This window comes from Oncorhynchus nerka, linkage group LG22, assembly GCF_034236695.1.
Source record: "Oncorhynchus nerka isolate Pitt River linkage group LG22, Oner_Uvic_2.0, whole genome shotgun sequence".
NCBI lineage: Eukaryota > Metazoa > Chordata > Actinopteri > Salmoniformes > Salmonidae > Oncorhynchus > Oncorhynchus nerka.
Genome location: NC_088417.1, coordinates 55563942 through 55584199, shown reverse-complemented (window position 1 = coordinate 55584199; position 20258 = coordinate 55563942). Strand labels below are relative to the sequence as shown.

Here is a 20258-nt window from a genome sequence, read left to right as displayed (position 1 = left end):
CCACCTCTACGCAGACGACACCATTCTGTATACTTCTGGCCCTTCTTTGGACACTGTGTTAACTAACCTCCAGACGAGCTTCAATGCCATACAACTCTCCTTCTGTGTCCTCCAACTGCTCTTAAATGCAAGTAAAACTAAATGCACGCTTTTCAACCGATCGCTGCCCGCACCTGCCCGCCTGTCCAGCATCACTACTCTAGACGGTTCTGATTTAGAATATGTGGACAGCTACAAATACCTAGGTGTATGGCTAGACTGTAAACTCTCCTTCCAGACTCACATTAAGCATCTCCAATCCAAAATTAAATCTAGAATTGGCTTCCTATTTTGCAACAAAGCATCTTTCACTCATGCCAAACATACCCTCGTAAAACGGACCATCCTAACGATCCTCGACTTCGGCGATGACGCTACTCAACAAATTGGATGCAATCTATCACAGTGCCGTCCATTTTGTCACTAAAGCCCCATATACTACCCACCACTGTGACCTGTATGCTCTCATTGGCTGGCCCTCGCTTCATACTCTTCGCCAAACTCACTGTCTCCAGGTCATCTACAAGTCTTTGCTAGGTAAAGCCCCGCCTTATCTCAGCTCACTGGTCACCATAGGAGCACCCACCCATAGCACACACTCCAGGAGGTATATCTCACTGGTTACCCCAATTCTTCCTTTGACCGCCTCTCCTTCCAGTTCTCTGCTGCCAATGACTGGAATGAACTGCAAAAATTGGAGACTCATATCTCCCTCACAAGCTTTAAGCACCAGCTGTCAGAGCAGCTCACAGATCACTGCACCTGTACATAGCTCATCCAACTACCTCATCCCCTTACTGTATTTATTTATTTATCTTGCTCCTTTGCACCCAAGTATCTCTACTTGCACATTCATCTTCTGCACATCAATCACACCAGTGTTTAATTGGTATATTGTAATTACTTCGCCACCATGGTCTATTTATTGCCTTTACCTCCCTTATCTTACCTAATTTGCACACACTGTATATATACTTTTTCTACTGTATTTTTGACTGTATGTTTGTTTATTCCATGTGTAACTCTGTGTTGTTGTATGTGTCGAACTGCTTTGCTTTATCTTGGCCAGGTCGCAGTTGTAAATGAGAACTTGTTCTCAACTCGCCTACCTGGTTAAAAAAAGGTGAAATAAAATTTTAAAAATTGTGTAAAAATGTGCACATTTAGAAATATGCCTTTTACCTGGAAATGTTTTAATTCAAAGAGAAAACATCCAGTCATTGACATCCCCACCTCCCCCCAAAAGCATGCAGTTTTCTATACATATATATAAAGTTTTTTAGTCCTTTGTTGTCTGATTTCCACTGTGTCTTCCCCCTCAAGTTCAAGTGAATGTGCCTCACCAACCGTATGTGATTGGTGGAGACCTGGAGACGCCATATAAGGTAGTGCAGTTTCACCTGCACTGGGGAAAGAACGGAGGACCAGGATCGGAACACACTATCGACGGAGAGCAGTACCCCATGGAGGTAATGTCATGTACAGTGCATTCAGAAACTATTCAGACCCCTTGACTTTTTACTTTACAGCCTTATTCTCAAATGTATCATATTGTTTTTTCCTCATCATCAATCTACACACAATACCCCATAATGACAAAACATAAACAGGTTTTCAGAGAAAACAGAAATATTGAATTTACATAAGTATTCAGACCCTTTACTCAGTAATTTGTTGAAGCACCTTTGGCAGCGATTTCAGACTCGAGTCTTCTCGAGTATGACGCTACAAGCTTGGCACATCTGTATTTGGGGAGTTTCTCCCATTCTTCTCTGCAGACCGTCTCCAGAAATGTTCAATCAGGTTCAAGTCCGGGCTCTGGCTGGGCCACTCAAGGTCATTCATAGACTTGTCCCGAAACCATTCCTGCGTTGTCTGGGCTATGTGCTTATGGTTGTTGTCCTGTTGGCAGGTGAACCTTCGCCCCAGTCTGAGGTCCTGAGCAATCCGGAGTAGGTTTTCATCAAGGGTCTCTCTGTACTTTGTTTCGTTCATCTTTCACTTGATCCTGACAAGTCTCCCAGTCCCTGCTGCTGAAAAACATCCCCACAGCATGATGCTGCCACAACTATGCTTCACCATACGGATGGTGCCATGTTTCCTCCAGACGTGACACTTGGCATTCAGGGCAAAGAGTTTAGTCTTGGTTTCATCAGACCAGAGAAACTTGTTTCACATTCCCTGAGAGTCTTTAGGTGCCTTTTGGCAAACTCCAAGTGGGCTGCCATGTGCCTTTTACTGAGGAGTGGCTTCCATCTGGCCACTCTACAATGAAGGCCTGATTGGTGGAGTGCTGCAGAGATGGTTGTCCTTCTGGAAGGTTCTCCCATCTCCAAAGAGGAACTCTGAAGCTCTGTCAGAGTGACCATCGGGTTCTTGGTCACCTCCCCGAACAAGGACCTTCTCCCCCAATTGCTCAGTTTGGCTGGGCGGCCAGCTCTAGGAAGAGTCTTGGTGCCTCAACACAGTCCTGTCTCTGAGCTCTACGGACAATTAATTTGACCTCATGGCTACGTTTTTGCACTGACATGCACTGTCAACTGTTCAACCTTATATAGACAGGTGTGTGCCTTTCCAAATCAGGTCCAATTAATTGAATTTACCACAGTTGGACTCCAATCAAGTTGTAGAAACATCAAGGATGATCAATGGAAACAGGATGCACCTGAGCTCAATTTTGAATCTCATATGTAAATAAGGTATTTCTGTTTTTTATTTTTAATACATTTGCAAAAATGTCTAAAACACTGTTTTCGCGTTGTAATAATGAGGTATTCTGTGTAGATTGATGAGGTACATTTTTTTTGATCAACTTTAAAATAAGGCTGTATTGTAACAAAATGTGGAAATATTCAAGGAGTCTGAAAACTTTCCGAATGCACTGTAGGATGGCCATACGCATGCAAGCACACACACACACAGTGGTTGTAACAGCAGAACAATATACGCACAGGTCATTGCACGCATTTATTTTGTAAACAAGTTTTGATTGTCATTTTCTCAAGGTCAATTAAACACAATCAAGTGAGAGTGAAAGTTTTCTGCGATTTCTGTCATTGATAACAAATCCATAACCTGAGCCCAGATGGTGTTTAAATGCTACTATTGGGAATGGCTTGTGACATTATCTATAACACATTTCTATTGATACTCTTTTCTACAGCTGCATATTGTTCACATGAATGAGGAATATTCAACATTGGAAGATGCCCTGAAAGACCCTATAGGAGTTGCAGTCCTTGGATTTTTCTATGAGGTTAACATTTCATTATGTTTTTATTCATATTTGCTCAAACTCTTTGCCATACCCAGTCAATCTTGGACTTTGAATAGATATATCCATGGCAAGACTCAAAAGTGGAGGATAATGATATTACATTATATTATGCATGCATTATAGGACCGTGCAATAACCCTAATGGAAATCTACTGTCTTTGTCTTGTATGTGATTTAGAATATTATGTAGGCATACGTATATTTATATGTTGAGATGTATGTAGATATGACTTCGGAAAGTATTCAGACACCTTTGACTTTTTCCACATTTTGTTACATCACAGCTTTATTTAAAAATCGATTTCATTAATTGTTTCCCTCAATCTACACACAATACCCCATAATGACAAAGTTTTTAGAAATGTTTGCACATTTTGTCAAAATAAAACATAAATATCTTATTTACATAAGTATTCAGACTGTTTGCTATGAAACTCGATATTGAGCTCAGGCTTATCCTGTTTCCATTGATCATCCTTGAGATGTTTCTACAACTTGATTGGAGTCCACCTGCGGAAAATTCAATTGAGTGGACATTATTTCGAAAGGCACACACCTGTTTATATAAGGTCCCACAGTTGCATGTCAGAGCAAAAACCAAGCCATGAGGTCGAAGCAATTGTCCGTAGTGCTCTGAGACAGGGTTGTGTTGAGGCACAGATCTGGGGAACGGTACCAAAACATTTCTGCAGCATTGAAGGTCCCCAAGAACACAGTGACCTTCATCATTCTTAAATTCAAGATATTTAGAGCCACCAAGACTCTTTCTAGAGCTGGCCGCCTGACCAAACTGAGTATTCGGGGGATTAGAGCCTTGGTCAGGTAGGTGACCAAGAACCCGATGGTCACTCTGACAGAGCTCTAGAGTTCCTCTGTGGAGATAGGAGAACCTTCCAGAAGTACAACCATCTCTGCAGCACTCTACCAATCAGGCCTTAATGGTAGAGTGACCAGACGTAAGCCACTCCTCAGGAAAAGGCACGTGACAGCCCACTTGGAGTTAGCCAAAAGGCACCTAAAGACTCTCAGACCATGAGAAACAAGATTATTTGGTCTGATGAAACCAAGATTGAACTATTTGGCCTGAAAGCCAAGCCTCACATCTGGAGGAAACCTGGCACCATCCCTACGGTGAAGCATGGTGGTGGCAGCATCATGCTGTGGGGATGAGCATCAGCAGCAGGGACTGGGAGACTAGTCACGATCGAGGAAAAGATGAACAGAGCGAAGTACTGAGAGATCCTTGGTGAAAACCTGCTCCAGAGGGCTCAGGACCTCAGACTGAAGGTTCACCTTCCAACAGGACAACTACCCTAAGCACACAGCCAAGCCAACGCAGGATTGGCTTCGGGACAAGACTCTGAATTTCCTTGAGTGGCCCAGCCAGAGCCCGGACTTGAACCTGATCGAACATCTCTGGAGAGACCTGAAAATAACTGTGCAGCTACGCTCCCCATGCAACATGAAAGAGCTTGAGATGATCTGCAGAGAAGAATGGGAGAAACTCCCCAAATACAGGTATGACAAGCTTGTTGTGTCATACCCAAGAATACTCAATGCTGTAATCGTTGCCTAAGGTGTTTCAACATAGTACTGAGTAAAGGGTCTGAATATTTGTGTAAATGTGATATTTTTAATAAATTAGCAACATTTTCAAAAATATATATATTTTTCATTATGGGGTGTTGTGTGTAGATTGATGAGTAAAAAATTGAATCCATTTTTGAATAAGGCTGTAAAGTAACAAAATGTGTAAAAAGTCAAGGGGTCTGAATACTTTCCAAAGGCACTTTACATGTATGTGTCATGATTCTTATTTCGTATCGTTTTCAGGAATCCCTCAGTGCCAACAGAAAATATGACCCCGTTGTAAGAGCCCTCCAGCGCATCATGACGACTGGTGAATAAATGTCATAACTAATGCTTCCTCTAGCAACCGTATGTGTTATTCAGATCCATCTTGCTAACAATATGACATGTCTCATAAATTTGATTTACAAAATTGCATACACAGCTTCACTCACTGCTGAGACACTGAAATGAGAATCTGCTAAGATTGATGTATCTTTGTACATGTAATACATAAATCATTCTGTGTATTTTAGTTCCTGTGTAACAGATACTGTTCATACATACAGTAGTTTAATTTTGTTGATGCGCAACGATCAACAAGAAAGGCTGAGGTGATTAGATGTCTTCCCTCATTTCTTCAATGTTTTCCTCTGTGTCTTGCCCTATCAGCCCCAAGAGGCCAACGTTTTCACGAATACATGCTACGATGAATGTAACTTTGTACAGTATGTAACATGTGCACTGCAGAAATCATTTGTCTCAATTTGTTCTGTTTCTCCCACATTCCGTTTGTCTGCAGGTACCCAACACCAATGTTTTGCTAAGATTAATATAACTTCAGTGTAGCAAATACAATTTGTCTGTTTGTTTCATTGCTCAAAATTTCTCAATGTACGGGCTGTGTTGTTGCAGGTGCTAATACAACTCTGGTGTCAGTTTCTCTGGAACAGCTGATTCCTCCCCAGCAGAACCTAAGCAACTACTACCGTTACAAGGGCTCGCTCACCACCCCCGGCTGTACCGAGTGTGTGATCTGGACTGTGTTCGAGAAGCCCATCCCTCTCAGCAGAGACCAGGTAGAGCAGCTCGTTAACCCATCATCTTGCTGGCCAGTGGTGTAAAAGTAAAAATAGGTCAAGTAAAAATACTTTGAAGTACTACTTAAGAAGTTTTTGGGGGGTATCTGTACTTTACTGAAGTATTTATATTTTGACTACTTTTACTCCACTACATTCCTAAAGAAAATGTGTACTTTTTAACTCCCATACATTTTCCCTGACACCCAAAAGTTCTCGTTCCATTTCGAATGCTCAGACAGGACAGCAGGTAAATTCACACACTTATCAACACATTGTCATCCCTACAGCCTCTGAAGGGATGACTCACTAATCATCCCAACAAAAATGACTCACTAAACACAAATACTGTGTTTGTAATTTATGTTTGCGTGTGAACCTGGCTATCTGTAAATAAAAAAAAATACAAGAAAATCGTGCTGTCTGGTTTGCTTAATATAGGGAACTTGATTGCTAACATTTACTTACACTTTTGACTTTATCTCAAATATGACAATTCCATACTTTTTCTACCACTGTACTTTTAATTACATTTTAAACCAGATACTTTTAGACTTTTACTCAAGTAATATTTTATTGGGTGACTTTCACTTTTCCTTGAGTCATTTTCTATTAAGGTATCTTTACTTTTACTCAAGTATGACAACTGGGTACTTTTCCCACCACTGTTTGTACATTATGAAACACCCTGGAAGCAGAGAAGTTATGTGGTAGAGAGCCGAGCATTCTGTCTGTCTAAAAATACTTCTGTGACGAGAGTCTGTTAGTCTGGCTTTGAGTAATTGAACAAAACGCACCAGTAGATACACTGTGTTCATTTTATATGATACTTATTGTTACTTTTAATATCAACTGCATCTCAGTGACCTTTGTGCCTGTCTGTTCTTTCCATCTTCGAGCTGCGGGTGTTCTCAGACCTCCAGTTTAAGGATGGCAAGCCTATGGTGGGCACATTCCGGCCGGTGCAGCCCCTCAATGGCCGCGTGGTGTACCGGTCGGGAGGCGCTGTGGTAGTGGCCAGCACTGCAATCCTCTTGGCCTCCGTCACCATGGCGATGGGATTATCACAGCCCAACTAGAAGAAGGAAGGCATTCTGAGCGAGCCGCACCACGACATGCATGAACACAATGAGTTCTCAAAACCAAAAACCAACTGACAAACTAAAGTACAGCACCAACCAACAGCCATGCCCTAAACATTCAGCCTGAAAACCAACATGCCCCAGGCCCTTATGATACATCATAGTGATTCATGAGTTCTTGAATTATCGAGTTCTGTAGCTCAAGTTCTGAAGTTCACAAGTCCTACAGTCCATAGGTTCAACCTCCCTCCCTGTCCAATGTCAGATCAATTTATAGTCCTCAGCCTAAATTTACAATACAAAATGTGAGGAGCCTCTGCTCAGTGCTCAGGTCGTTGGGTCACTGCACTAGAGTCTAAACATAGACGTCAATAAATCCATGACCTAGTTGGTATTAGACTGGCACGTGACCATGTTCTTAGAACGGAATGTGTGAATGGTGGGTCAAAGCTAATAATAGATAGCACTCATAAATACTCTCCAGTTCAAACCTAGGAGAGGAGAGAGAGATGCCATGGCCTTGCCTTTCCCTCTGCAACTCCTATTTCCACCACCACTGTCAGGAGTCAGGTGGGGATTCTATGCCACCCACCACGGGCCGGGCAAATTATCTGAGGGGTGAGGGGAACGGAGGTCCCCTAGCTCCAGGTGAATCACCCACCATAGGGTAATAGAAGGGCACAGGCTGATGACGATCACAACGGACCATGCGGTTCTGTGTGTTACCGAGGTAAGAGGCTGAACTGTCCCTGTCCCGACTCCCAGATCCCCAGTCACACATGAGTTCCACGAGGAGGAGATGGAGGATAATGATGATGATGCAGTGATGGGGCGAAGAGCTGATAGGTCATGAGGCAAGTGACAGGGTGATTCAGAAGACTCAGTACCTAGAAGGTAAACACAGCAGCGTTTAAGATAACTAACTCATTCATTCATTAATAAATACAGTGCCTTGCAAAAGTATTCGGCCCCCTTGAACTTTGCGACCTTTTGCCACATTTCAGGCTTCAAACATAAAGATATAAAACTGTATTTTTTGTGAAGAATCAACAAGTGGGACACAATCATGAAGTGGAACGACATTTATTGGATATTTCAAACTTTTTTAACAAATCAAAAACTGAAAAATTGGGCGTGCAAAATTATTCAGCCTCTTTACTTTCAGTGCAGCGCAGCAAACTCTCTCCAGAAGTTCAGTGAGGATCTCTGAATGATCCAATGTTGACCTAAATGACTAATGATGATAAATACAATCCACCTGTGTGTAATCAAGTCTCTGTATAAATTCACCTGCACTGTGATAGTCTCAGAGGTCCGTTAAAAGCGCAGAGAGCATCATGAAGAACAAGGAACACACCAGGCAGGTCCGAGATACTGTTGTGAAGAAGTTTAAAGCCGGATTTGGATACAAAAAGATTTCCCAAGCTTTAAACATCCCAAGGAGCACTGTGCAAGCGATAATATTGAAATGGAAGGAGTATCAGACCACTGCAAATCTACCAAGACCTGGCCGTCCCTCTAAACTTTCAGCTCATACAAGGAGAAGACTGATCAGAGATGCAGCCAAGCGGCCCATGATCACTCTGGATGAACTGCAGAGATCTACAGCTGAGGTGGGAGACTCTGTCCATAGGACAACAATCAGTCGTATATTGCACAAATCTGGCCTTTATGGAAGAGTGGCAAGAAGAAAGCCATTTCTTAAAGATATCCATAAAAAGTGTTGTTTAAAGTTTGCCACTAGCCACCTGGGAGACACACCAAACATGTGGAAGAAGGTGCTCTGGTCAGATGAAACCAAAAGTGAACTTTTTGGCAACAATGCAAAACGTTATGTTTGGCGTAAAAGCAACACAGCTCATCACCCTGAACACACCATCCCCACTGTCAAACATGGTGGTGGCAGCATCATGGTTTGGGCCTGCTTTTCTTCAGCAGGGACAGGGAAGATGGTTAAAATTGATGGGAAGATGGATGGAGCCAAATACAGGACCATTCTGGAAGAAAACCTGATGGAGTCTGCAAAAGACCTGAGACTGGGACGGAGATTTGTCTTCCAACAAGACAATGATCCAAAACATAAAGCAAAATCTACAATGGAATGGTTAAAAAATAAACATATCCAGGTGTTAGAATGGCCAAGTCAAAGTCCAGACCTGAATCCAATCGAGAATCTGTGGAAAGAACTGAAAACTGCTGTTCACAAATGCTCTCCATCCAACCTCACTGAGCTCGAGCTGTTTTGCAAGGAGGAATGGGAAAAAATGTCAGTCTCTCGATGTGCAAAACTGATAGAGACATACCCCAAGCGACTTACAGCTGTAATCGCAGCAAAAGGTGGCGCTACAAAGTATTAACTTAAGGGGGCTGAATAATTTTGCACGCCCAATTTTTCAGTTTTTGATTTGTTAAAAAAGTTTAAAATATCCAATAAATGTTGTTCCACTTCATGATTGTGTCCCACTTGTTGTTGATTCTTCACAAAAAAATGCAGTTTCATATCTTTATGTTTGACGCCTGAAATGTGGCAAAAGGTCGCAAAGTTCAAGGGGGCCGAATACTTTCGCAAGGCACTGTAGATGAATCAATTGATTTGAAAAATGGACTCATTTATTGATCCTTATTGAACCGTTGTCATTACAGTGTTCTGACCAATTATCCATATCAAATGTTTAGCATTGATCTGCATGTTCTCTCATGCTGGAATCTTGCTGTAACAGAACTACAGTAAAGTACCATACAGACTGTACAACTGTAGCACAGCCTTCCACCCAGCCACCATGGACACTTCAGTAACGTTATACTCCTTCTCCACCAGCTAGGCCAACTAAACTGTCTCAGGTTCATCTTTGCGAACATGCGACTTGTGTTCATGGCTTGTATTGCAGGGTCTCGGATGCATTGAATTATACCCACTGTGAATTATTACTACATTCAATATTTTTACTTCTCATTTGATTTATTCACATGGCTTCTATCTAGCTAATTCAAGCAAGAAATTTGTGAGTTTCTTGTGAATAAGACAAGATTGAAGTGGGATTATATTAGAAATATTCCATTGTTTCATAACGCACCAATGTTATATTTCTATACTCTGACATTTGTACACATGTATTTATGTACTGTATGTGTCACGCCTGCTCCCACTTCCCCTCTCTGGCGCTCGAGGGCACCAGACTGTCCTTCAATACGCACACCTGTCACCATCATTCCGCGCATCAGCACTCACTGGACTCCTTTACTTTGTTGATTGCCCCTCTATATCTGTCTGCTCCTCAGTTTGTTCCCCGTGTCAGCATTGATGTCGTTACGTTTTCCCCTGTCCAGATGCTGTCCTTGTTTGTTTCTTGTCTATTATCCATTAAATGTTCACTCCCTGCACTTGCTTCTCGTCTCCCAGCATCGGTCCTTATGTGTATATTAGCATATAAAGACACACTGTTGATGTTATTTATATATAGCTAGGTATTTAAAAGTTTATATATCGACATCTATCAGAAAGAAGAACCAACCCAAAAAAGTTTCATTGACTGCATTATCAAGTGGTTTCTGACCAATTCAAAATACCTGTACTCTTGGAATGATCTATGTTGACATTCAAAATTATTGAATAGTTTTGTTTGTTTATTTGTAAGGCTTGAAAATGTTATAAGTGATATGGAGAATGTGTTCCGATTGAACAATAAACTACTGACATGCCTTTTCAATGCTTTGGTCTGTCTGGTTCATTGTCAAATTGTTCATTGTTCGACGAGCAGGTGTCCACATATTTTGCTCCCTGTCCCGACTCCCATGTCCGATTGGCATGAGCAAGAAAAGGTGTGTGTGTACACGTGTATGTGTAAGTGTGTCTGCTCTTTGGATTCAATGACAAACACAGGTTCCTGCCTCAGCTTCGAAGTTACTGCTAATCCCTACTGTACCCTGAAAGGTGCTAATCTAAGATCAAGTGTTCTGGCTCTGATTCATTTTATCTGGGGGCTCAAAGTCTGTGGTTCGGAATTATCAGTTTCTGCTAGTGCAGAGAGTCTGATCTCAGTCCTCTAATCCTTTTCTAATTGACTTGTTCTGGGTGTTTGGGTGCTGTCTTTGGCACACGCACGCACACGCGCGCGCACACACACACAGAATCCTGGTAAGATGATGCCGACAGAGACGGTCCAACTTTGCGGTTTTCTATTGTTTTTATGAGGTTTTTTTAAACTTAATTTGCTCAGAACATTTCTGGTATTAATTATTATGACCGCCAAGACTTTTGAACATCAGATCGTTGGTTACTCACCTCAAATTCGGCTTTCCAGAGCTGAACCCTTTATTTGGATCCTCTGAAACAGTCCTACTCACACCTGGCTCCTTACCCAGTAAGAGGCGTTAACGTGGTAGGAGAGGTGGCGTTTTAGTGAGGCTGAGAAAATGGACTTCCTAGTATGTTACGAGTCAATGTTCAGTCTCTGGACAATAAGGTGGATCAATCAATCAATCAAACGTTTTTATAAAGCCCTTTTTACATCAGCCGATGTCACAAAGTGCTGTACAGAAACCCAGCCTAAATCCCCAAACAGCAAGCAATGCAGATGTAGAAGCACGGTGGCTAGGAAAAACTCCTAGAACCTAGGAAGAAACCTAGAACCAGGCTCTGAAGGGTGACCAGTCCTCTTCTGACAGTGCCGGGTGGAGATTACAACAGAACATGGCCAAGATGTTCAAACGTTCATAGACGTTTTACCAGCAGGGTCAGATAATAATAATCACAGTGGTTGTAGAGGGTGCAACAGGTCAGCACATCAGGAGTAAATGTCAGTTGGATTTTCATAGCCGATCATTAAGAGTTAGAGACAGCAGGTGTGGTAGAGTCCAAAACTGCAGGTCCGGGACAAGGTAGCACGTTCGGTGAACAGGTCAGGGTTCCATAGCTGCAGGCAGAATAGATTAAAATCTGGAGCAGCAGCATGACCAGGTGGACTGGGGACAGAAAGGAGTCATCAGGCCAGGTAGTCCTGAGGCATGGTCCTAGGGCTCAGGTCCTCTGAGAGAAAGAGGGAGAGAGAGAAAGAGAGAGAGTGAAAGAGAGAGAGAGAAGACAGAGAGCGAGAGAAAAAGAGAGAGAGAGAACTAGAGGGATTTAAAACTTAAATTCATACAGGACACCGGATAAGACATGAGAAATACTCCAGATATAACTGACTGACCCCGACACATAAATTATTGCAGCATAAATACTGGCGGCTGGGACAGGAGGGGTCGGGAGACACTGTGGCCCTGTCCGACAATACCCCCGGACAGAGCCAAACAGGCAGGATATAACCACACCCACTTTGCCAAGGCACAGCCCCCACACCACTGGAGGGATATATTCAACCACCAATCTACTACCCTGAGTCAAGGCCGAGTATAGCCCACAAAGACCTCCCCCACGGCATGACCCGAAGACCTCACCCACGGCACGAACCCGACGGGGGTGTCAACCGGGACAGGAAGATCCCGTCAGTGACTCAACCCACTCAAGTGACGCACCCCTCCTAGGGACGGCATGAAAGAGCACCAGTAAGCCAGTGACTCAGCCCCCATAATAGAATTAGAGGCAGAGAATCCCAGTAGAGGGGGGGGAACCGGCCAATCAGAGACAGCAACGGCGGTTTATCCTCTCCGGTGCCGTTCACCTTCACGCCCCTGGGCCAGACTACACTCAATCATAGAACCTACTGAAGAGATGAGTCTTCAATAAGGACTTAAAGGTTGAGACCGATTCTGCATCTCTCACATGGACAGGCAGACCATTGCATAAAAATGAAGCTCTATAGGAGAAAGCCCAGCCTCCAGCTGTTTGCTTAAAATTCTAGGGACAGATAGGAGGACTGTGTCTTGTGACCGTAGCGTACTTGTAGGTATGTACGGCAGGACCAAATCAGAAAGATAGATAGGAGCAAGCCCATGTAATGCTTTGTAGGTTAGCAGTAAAACCTTGAAATCAGCCCTAGCCTAGAGAGTCTAGCAGTGGAGTAATATGATATAATTTGTTGGTTCTAGTCAAGATTCTAGCAGCCATGTTTAGCACTAACTTTAGCATGAGCACTAAGTTTATTTAGTGCTTTATCCTGGTAGCCGGAAAGTAGAGCATTGCAGTAGGCTAATCTACAAGTGACAAAAGCATGTATTAATTTTTCTACATCATCTTTGCAATGTTACGAAGATGGAAAAAAGCTGTCCTTGAAATATTCTTGATTTGTTTGTCAAAAGAGAGATCAAGGTGCAGAGTAACGCCGAGGTCCTTCACAGTTTTATTTGAGATGATTAATTGTCAGATCCAACAGAAGATCTCTTTGTTTCTTGGAACCTAGAACAAGCATCTCTGTTTTGTCCGAGTTTAAAAGTAAAACATTTGCCGCCATCCACTTCGTTACGTCTGAAACACAGGCTTCCAGGGAGGGCAATTTTGGGGCTTCACCATGTTTCATTGAAATGTACAGCTCTGTATCATCCGCATTGCAGTGAAAGTTAACATTATGTTTCCGAATGACATCACCAGGAGGTCAAATATATAGTGAAAACAATAGTGGTCCTAAAACGGAACATTGAGGAACAACGCAATTTACAATTGATTTGTCAGACGATAAACCATTCACAGAGACAAACTGATATCTTTCCGATAGATAAGATCGAAACCAGGCCAGAAATGGTTTGTGTAGACCAATTTGGGTTTCCAATCTCTCCAAAAGAACGCAATGATCGATGGTAACAAAAGCAGCACTAAGGATAGGGAGCACGAGGACAGATGCAGAGCCTCGGTCTGACGCCATTAACTTCTTGACGCTACCCATCCCTGTCGCGGGATCATTTTCGTCAGCAACTGCTGAATAGCATAGCGCAACAGTCAAATAATATTACTAAAAAATATTCACATTCATGAAATCACAAGTGCAATATTGCAAAACACAGCTTAGCCTTTTGTTAATCCACCTGTCGTCTCAGATTTTGAAATGATGCTTTACAGAGAAAGAAATCCAAGCGTTTGTGTAAGTTTATCGATAGCCTAGCATAGCATTATGTACACTTAGCATCAGGAAGCGTGGTCACGAAAATCAGAAAAGTAATCAAATTAACCGTTTACCTTTGATGATCTTCGGATGTTTTCACTCACGAGACTCCCAGGAAGCATGGTCACGAAAATCAGAAAAGTAATCAAATTAACCGTTTACCTTTGATGATCTTCGGATGTTTTCACTCACGAGACTCCAAGTTACACAGCAAATGTTCCCTTTGTTCCATAAAGATTATTTTTATACCCAAAATACCTCCGTTTGTTTGTCGCGTTATGTTCAGAAATCCACAGGAAAGAGCGGTCACGACAACGCAGACGGAAATTCCGAATAGTCTTCATAATGTCCACAGAAACATGTCAAACACTTTTATAATCATTCCTCAGGTAGTTTTTAAAATATATATTTGATAATATATCAACCGAGTGTGTAGGTTTTTCAATAACAGCGGGAGGAACAATGGCAGCTTTACTCTGTAGCGCAAAAACTCACTCCAAAAAAGTACATTTTATATTTCAGATTCTTCAAAGTAGCCACCCTTTGCCTTAATGACAGTTTTGCACACTCTTGGCAAACACTTTTTGGGCTACTACATGATTCCATATTTGTTATTTCATAGTTCTGATGTCTTCACTATTATTCTACAATGTAGAAAATAGTAAAAATAAAGAAAAACCCTTGAATGAATAGGTGTGTCCAAACATTTGACTGGTACTATAGGTCTGCTCTATACCAAATTAGCATAACCCCTGAGTCCCTTCCCTGTTTCACACCTGGTAGTTTGGAGGATGGGACTACCAGCTCTCTGTGACCTAGAGTGCAACCAGTGGGTCCATCTCATCTATACCATGTTTCATGTAGGATGACAATGTCTGTATTTCTGATTTCTTTTGAAGTCCAGGCTCCTGCTCTTTAGGCCAAAGGCAGATGACCTCAGGCCTTGGATATTCCAGGATGAGATAGTGAAGGCTTTGTGTGGGTCCTCTATGCATAGGTCTGGGGGAGTCTGGGGGGGAGGGGGATTGTCTGTTATTCTTATGTGAGGTGTTGTGGTTGAGGGCGATGTGAGAACTGCTGCCTTGTTTAGGTGGACCTGGTCATAAATGCTGTTCAAGTCCAGGGTGGAGTGGTGGGCAAGCTAAACATTTGGTTTTGAGGCACAATCACGGGAAATACTTGCGTTTACCCGCTGTAAAGTAGTAGGGTGGAAGTATTTTTGTGGTAGCAGGGTGGAGATAACCACTTGTGCATTGGGGAAAGTAGAAAATGCTTTTTCAATCACTTCCTTTCCTGCTGTGCTCTCAGGTCATTTGTGTGTGTATTATTACGTGGCTGGGTGACCCTACAGTCGTGGCCAAAAGTTTTGAGAATGACACAAATATAAATGTTCAAAGTCTGCTGCCTCAGTTTGTATGAGGGCAATTTGCATATACTCCAGAATGTTATTAAGAGTGACCAGATGAATTTAATTACAAAGTCCCTCTTTGCCATGCAAATGAATTGAATCCTCAAAAAACATTTCCACTGCATTTCAGCCCTGCCACAAAAGGACAAGCTGACATCATGTCAGTAATTCTCTCATTAACACAGGTGTGAGTGTTGATGAGGACAAGGCTAGAGATCACTCTGTCATGCTGATTGAGTTCAAATATTAGACTGGAAGCCTCAAAAGGAGGGTGGTGCTTGGAATCATTGTTCTTCCTCTGTCAACGATGGTTAACTACAAGGAAGCACGTGCCATCACCATTGCTTTGCACAAAAAGGTTTTCACAGGCAAGGATGTTGCTGCCAGTAAGATTTCACCGAAATCAACCATTTATCGGATCATCAAGAACTTCAAGAAGAGCAGTTCAATTGTTGTGAAATAGGCTTCAGGGCGCCAAAGATAGTCCAGAAAGCGCCAGGACCGTCTCCTAAAGTTGAGGCGAAGACTTTTGGAGGATGGCCTGGTGTCAAGAATGGCAGCAAAGAAGCCACTTTTCTCCAGGAAAAACACCAGGGACAGACTGATATTCTGCAAAAGGTACAAGGATTTGACTGCTGAGGACTGGGGTAAAGTCATTTTCTCTGATGAATCCGATTGTTTCCGATTGTTTGGAGCATCTGGAAAAAAGCTTGTCCGGAGAAGACAAGGTGAACGCTACCATTAGTCCTGTGTCATGCCAACAGTAAAGCATCCTGAGACCATTCATGTGTAGGGTTGCTTCTCAGCCAAGGGAGTGGGCTCACTCACAATTTTGCCTAAGAACACAGCCATGAATAAAGAATGGTACCAACACATCCTCATACAGCAACTTCTTCCAACCATCCAGGAACAGTTTGGTGACGATCAATGCCTTTTCCAGCTTGATGGAGCCCCTTGCCAGAAGGTAAAAGTGATAACTAAGTGGCTCAGGGAACAAAACATTGATATTCTGGGTCCATGGCCAGGAAACTCCCCAGACCTTAATCTCATTGAGAACTTGTGGTCAATCCTCAAGAGACGGGTGGACAAACAAAAACCCACAAATTCTGACAAACTCCAAACATTGATTATGCAAGAATGGGCTGCCATCAGTCAGGATGTGGCCCAGAAGTTAATTGACAGCATGCTAGGGCGGATTGCTGCGGAGGTCTTGAAAAGAAGGGTCAACACTGCAAATATTGACTCTGCATCAACTTCATGTAATTGTCAATAAAAGCCTTTTACACTTATGAAATGCTTGTAATTATTCGCCATTATTCCAGGAACATCTGACAAAAATATCTAAAGACACTGAAGCAGCAAACTCTGTGAAAATTCATATTTGTGTCATTCTCAAAACCTTTGGCCACGACTGTAGTTGGTCCTCAGACAGAAGGTCTAGGACGCACTGGGTGTTTGGACACCAGAGTTTAGACACTGTGTTTGGGAAAAAGTTTATTTTCTTGTATAAGAGTACAATATGTGGCTTGTGTACTGTATGTCCTCAGTGGGTGTGGGGAGGTTGTCAGGAGGGCAATCGGGGTGGCTGACAGGAGGGGGTGCTCAGAGGCGGTGGGATCCCCTGGGCTTGGGGTTCTTCATTTGTCTGTCCTGCTTTGGTGTCGAGGATATGGTCAGGACCTCAGGTGGGCTGTTCTGCTGGCTTCTCTGCAGGGATGGCCAGCTCTCTAATGGGTTGTTCTCTGCCACGTCATCATTCTCACCTTCTCCTGCAGCACTTTTACTTTCTCCTCTAGTGCTCTATCATTCTCCTACTCCTGCTCTTTCTCCTGTTGATGTTGTCTCACCACAGTCAGAGTGCAGACATGTCTCTCTCCACCTCCAGCTTTCCAGGTCTGGTTGAGGGGGTGTTGTTGTGCTGGACTATATTTTGTGCTGACTGGAGTGTGTTCACCTGCTGTTCCAGCTCCACCCACCTTACCTCCAGCTGGGTGAATTTATCCTTCATTTCAAAGAGGGAGCGGCTATGGAACCCTGACCTGTCCACCAAACATGATACCATTGTCCTGGACCTGCTGTTTTAGACCTCCCCCCTCTCTCGCCCCCCCTCTCTCTCTACTGCACCTACTGTCTCGACTTCTGAATTCTCGGCTATGAAAATTCAACCCTCTACAACCACTGTTGATCCTGTTGGCCTTAATGGCCATGTACTCTTATAATCTTCCCCTGGCACAGCCAGAAAAAAAGTGGCACTGACCACCCCTCAGAACCTGGTTCCTCTTTCTTCCTAGGTTCCTGCCTTTCTAGGTTTTTTTCCTAGCCACCATGCTTCTACAACTGTATTGCTTTTGGTTTTAGGCTGGGTTCTGTATAAGCACTTTGTGACATCTGCTGATGTCAAAAGGGCTTTATAAATTGATTTGATTTGACAGAGAAAATACTGTGAAACTGTATCCAGACCCATCCCTCCAATGGAACATTACATTTTAGGTTGATACATAGATTCACTGGTTGACAATTTTTCACCTTTATTTAACCAGGTAAGCTGACAATGGTGAACACATGGGGTGTACAGAGAAGTGGAATGACAGATGATGAGAATAAGCCTAAGAATGTGAACTGCTTACATCCTTTTGATCTCACAACCTTAAGAGGGTCTCTCAGGGATAAATCATTGGGTCTAAATATGACTTTCATTTTCAGCAAAGGTTAAAGGTAAACTAAAAGGTCAAAGGGGTTCAATGAACTGCCCAATAAAGAGCTTTTGTCTCTGGTATCTGTAGTCATTGCCATGTCAATGTTTCATGGTAGTGTTTTGGTCAAATGCTGACATTTTAACAACACAAGATTGATCAGCCTTTGAATTGCTTTGAGAGTGTGTTAATCCAGCGATTTACAGAGGCAGCTCAACCCATGCTGCTTGTTCTCATGGAATCCATCCTGTCTGAGGACTCAATAAAGCAGACAATAAAGAAGACAGAAAGCAGCCAGGCTTGGAGAAGAGTCAGTGAAATTCAGTTAAAGATGATAGGTTAACCTACTTAATCCCATTTTAGGGGCACCAGTTTTGGGAAAGTGATCTGGATTAGTCTCAGGTTGGGCTACTGTAGGCGAAGAAGGGGGCAGAGGGGAGGGTGGGTGGAGAGGCAAGGCAGGGTCTCGGCAGCTTATTTATTTAATTATTTAATTTAACCTTTATTTAATGGGATAGGGGGCAGCATTTTCACTTTTGGATAAATAGCGTGCCCAATTTCAACTTCCTGCTACTCATGCCAAGAATATAAGATATGCATATTATTAGTAGATTTGGATAGAAAACACTGAAGTTTCTAAAACTGTTTAAATCATTTCTGTGAATATAACAGAACTTATGTAGCAGGAAAAACCCAGAGGGCTAACCATTCAGATATATATACTTTTCATTGGGAAGCAATATTTCTGAGGCACTTGTTAGCAGTTCCTACCACTTCCACTGGATGTCACCAGTCTTTGGAAATTGGTTGAGGTTATTCCTTTGTGTAATGAAGAAGTATGGCCATCTTGGATCAGGGTAACGTTATATGTGTACTGTGAGAGTTGCGCAAGACTAAAAAAGTAGCGTTAGTTTGTGATCCTCCTGTATTGAAAACAGATAGACCCGTCTTCAATTTGATCGATTATTAACGTTTACATTACAAAAGTAGTTTGAAATGTTTTGGCAAAGTTTACAGGTAAGTTTTGAGAAATTTAGTAGTGACGTTGCGCAAATTGGAAGCTGTTTTTTTTTCTGGATCAAACACGCCAAATAAAATGGACATTTTGGATATATATCGACGGAATTAATCGGACAAAAGGACCATTTGTGGTGTTTATGGGACATATTGGAGTGCCAACAAAAGAAGCTCATCAAAGGTAAGGCATGATTCATATTTTATTTCTGCGTTTTGTGTGGTGCCTGCAGGGTTGAAATATGCCACTCTTTGTTTACTGTTGTGCTATCATCAGATAATAGCTTCTTATGCTTTCACCGAAAAGCCTTTTTTAAATCTGACATGTTGGCTGGATTCACGAGTGTAGCTTTAATTTGGTTTCTTACATGTGTGATTTAATGAAAGTTTGAATTTTATAGTATTTTATTTGATTTTGGCGCTCTGCATTCACCCTGGCAATTGGCCAAGTGGGACATTTGCGTCCCGCCTATCCCAGAGAGGTTAATTTAACTAGGCAAGTCAGTTGAGATCAAATTCTTATTTATAATGACGGCCTACCAAAAGGCAAACGGCCTCAAGCGGGGACGGGGCTGCGATTAAAAAATAATAATATATAGGACAAAACACACATCACAACAAGAGAGACAACACAATTCTACATGAAGAGAGACCTAAGACAACAACATAGCAAGGCAGCAACACATGACAACACAGCATGGTAGCAACACAACATGACAACAACATGGTAGCAACACAACATGGCAGCAGCACAACATGGTAGCTGCACAAAACATGGTACAAACATTATTGGGCACAGACAACAGCACAAAGGGCAAGAAGGTAGTGTCGTGTCTTTGGCTATGCCGGATTAAGTGATATGACATGATATTCTATAAAATCATTTCTCCGTAATTATGCAGTGGTGGGCCGTCAGGGCCAGCAAGGCCTTCTCTCCTGGCCTAAACATCATCAGAATATAATTAAAAAATATATATATTTTCTCACAAATATGTATTAAATTATTCCCCAGAGTAAGAGTTATACTCTTCATTTTATAGCTTTCCTCTTGGTTGCACTGCTT

At 42.5% G+C, this 20258-nt stretch overlaps 1 protein-coding gene and 1 long non-coding RNA gene across 3 annotated transcripts in view; one reads left to right on the top strand and one right to left on the bottom strand.

Moving 5' to 3' along the window:
• The window catches only part of LOC115105384 (carbonic anhydrase 4-like), a 31142-nt gene extending 21655 nt beyond the window's left edge, over nucleotides 1–9487 (top strand). The window contains exons 4-8 of one of the 2 annotated variants that reach the window (XM_029627363.2): nucleotides 1363–1508; nucleotides 3203–3295; nucleotides 5150–5216; nucleotides 5801–5964; nucleotides 6864–9485. In XM_029627363.2, the coding sequence (XP_029483223.1) occupies nucleotides 1363–1508; nucleotides 3203–3295; nucleotides 5150–5216; nucleotides 5801–5964; nucleotides 6864–7043 (650 nt within the window). In that variant the 3' untranslated portion in view covers nucleotides 7044–9485. Of the gene's footprint in view, nucleotides 1–1362; nucleotides 1509–3202; nucleotides 3296–5149; nucleotides 5217–5800; nucleotides 5965–6863 lie in introns of both variants that reach the window. The other variant, XM_029627365.2, reaches the window with a different exon arrangement.
• Nucleotides 5914–12299, bottom strand: LOC115105385 (uncharacterized). Its single transcript, XR_003859860.2, has 3 exons — nucleotides 11329–12299; nucleotides 7773–7933; nucleotides 5914–7039 (listed from the first exon to the last, which is right to left on the bottom strand). It is a non-coding gene; the product is annotated as an uncharacterized LOC115105385 (long non-coding RNA).
• Nucleotides 12300–20258: the final 7959 nt, after the last annotated feature.